The following is a 1,999-nucleotide window of genomic DNA, read 5'->3' as shown; positions in this document are numbered from 1 at the left end:
TCCACCGAGCAGCTTCTATTAAAAAAAGAAAAGAAAATATGAACATCTAAATGTTTGGTGCATAATGTTCCTTAAACTAAGAACACGAATTAACTGGAAAAAAAAGTGATACTTACAAGAATCCACCAAAGGGATTTGGCCACAACATTCCCAAAAGGAATTCAAAAACTGAAATTAAACATCTTTTAGCACACAGTATCAGAAAGACACAATTATTTTCCAACAGGACTTTATTAAGAATTATATAGTTACGTAAATGTACATATTCCAAAACAATATCAAGTAGTATCATTTTAAACAAAAACATGAAAACACAAAAGCGTTCAATGTTCCACTCCCAGTTCACTTCTATCAGTGACATGACGGGATTGTTCCAAACGGAATTACCACTAAATATTACTGAACTTTTCTCTTCTTTGCGTTTTTTTTTTTTGTCATAAGATTACAAATATAACAAAAAGGTCAACACATTCTTTTTTTAATAGAAAACACACTAGTCCAGAAACATGACCAGAGGTTAGTCTGGTTGTGTGTCAAGGCTGGTGTCAAATCAGTGGTCATCTAGTTATAATTAACTAGCATTTTTCTATCAGCGGTTTGTAAGGCATCCATGACTCGATGACCTTGTATTTGAGACAAATAATGGTTATTGAGTTGTTGGGACACATCGAAAGTCTTACAACAAAAAGTCTGTTGTAAAAAGCTTAATCTCAGTTTCATCTTGTGGCATTTCCCAATCCTCAATATAGCTTTAAATTTTGGCAACTTTGATAGGTTTGTTCCAGTCAGGTTCTATATAAAAGGATTTCCCAAGTCATCTAAGTTGACTCTTGTAAGAGTACAGAGCACTCCACTGGTAGATTTGGTTGTCTGAAGCCCAAACTCTTAAGAATTTTATCAATCTTTCAAAACCTTTTCAAACAGGACATATATTGAAACTAAACTTACATTATCTATACATTTGAATGCTTTTTTTGTGTGTGGATTGAATCACACATCCTTTTGGGTTACATATTTGTTGTGTATTCCCATCATTCCGATTTTTTAAATCAAAGAGGCTATTTTTAATTTCCCAAACTAAGTTAAACACATAACTTGAATTCAACGGTTCATTGTATGCCCTCACATTTGGAACAAAATTCTTTCCACATACCACCTATGGCAGACTAAGTGGTAAAAATGCCAAACCTCCCTCTTTTGTTTTCAATGGGTGTGTGTTTGTTCATGTTTAAACTGACCTGCAGTAGAACAAGAGACGGTAAGTCCTATATTTGAACTTAACCTCTCGGTCAAGAATCATTTTTCCTTCACAAACAATCAGTGTCCAACAAAACAGCTGCCCCGTTTGATCTCGACTCTTCCAACAGGCTCTCTATTCCAGGGTCACAACACTCAATGGGCAATGAAATAAAAAGGCAAAACATCTTTTTCATCCATCATAGCTGAAGGTCCCGAGTGAAATGTGACATTTCTCAGGGCCTGTGAAAGAAACATGGAAAGAAACAAAGACACATTATTGAATACATATGGGAACAAAATCCAAACTTTGTAGGATTTAAAGTGGGGTCTAGCGACCCCTGGGGGCCACAAAGGGTTGCTAAGGCATCCATGGAAGTTTACTGAGGCTGGAAAAGTTAATGTTACTAATAATGTAACTACCATTGTTGGGGTAACTCATTACAAGTAATGCAAGTTACGTAATCAGATTACTTTTTCAAGTAACTGGTAAAATTATGTATTACTTTTTCGAGTTACTTCTTCAAATAAATAACGGCAGTTACTCTGTCCCGTTCCGTGTTGAGAAAAATTGGAAGTGAGGTGCTGAGGCCATTTTTCTCTGGCAAAAGGCTAATTCATTTGACTTTCGGTGTGAAAGGGCCTTTACAGTGGCCGAAATTATAACTTTTGGGATTTCTGTCATTAAAAAAAATAAATGAGCAAGCCCAGCCCAGGTGACAAAAAGTAATGCAAAAGTAATGTAATGCATTAAGTTATGTAA

The 1,999-nt window shown here is 35.4% G+C and overlaps 1 protein-coding gene across 1 annotated transcript in view; it reads right to left on the bottom strand.

Annotated features, from left to right (window-relative positions):
- Nucleotides 1–212: 212 nt before the first annotated feature.
- The window catches only part of dedd1 (death effector domain-containing 1), a 19,828-nt gene continuing 18,041 nt past the window's right edge, over nt 213–1,999 (bottom strand). Inside the window, exon 7 of the mRNA XM_073847727.1 lies at nt 213–1,479. Coding sequence (XP_073703828.1) covers nt 1,473–1,479 — 7 coding nt within the window. The 3' untranslated portion in view covers nt 213–1,472. The remainder of the gene's footprint in view (nt 1,480–1,999) is intronic.

The sequence above is a fragment of the Garra rufa genome, chromosome 9 (genome assembly GCF_049309525.1).
Source record: "Garra rufa chromosome 9, GarRuf1.0, whole genome shotgun sequence".
NCBI classification, from domain to species: domain Eukaryota; kingdom Metazoa; phylum Chordata; class Actinopteri; order Cypriniformes; family Cyprinidae; genus Garra; species Garra rufa.
Note: the sequence above shows the minus strand (reverse complement) of the source record. Positions and strands in the feature narration are given on the sequence as shown.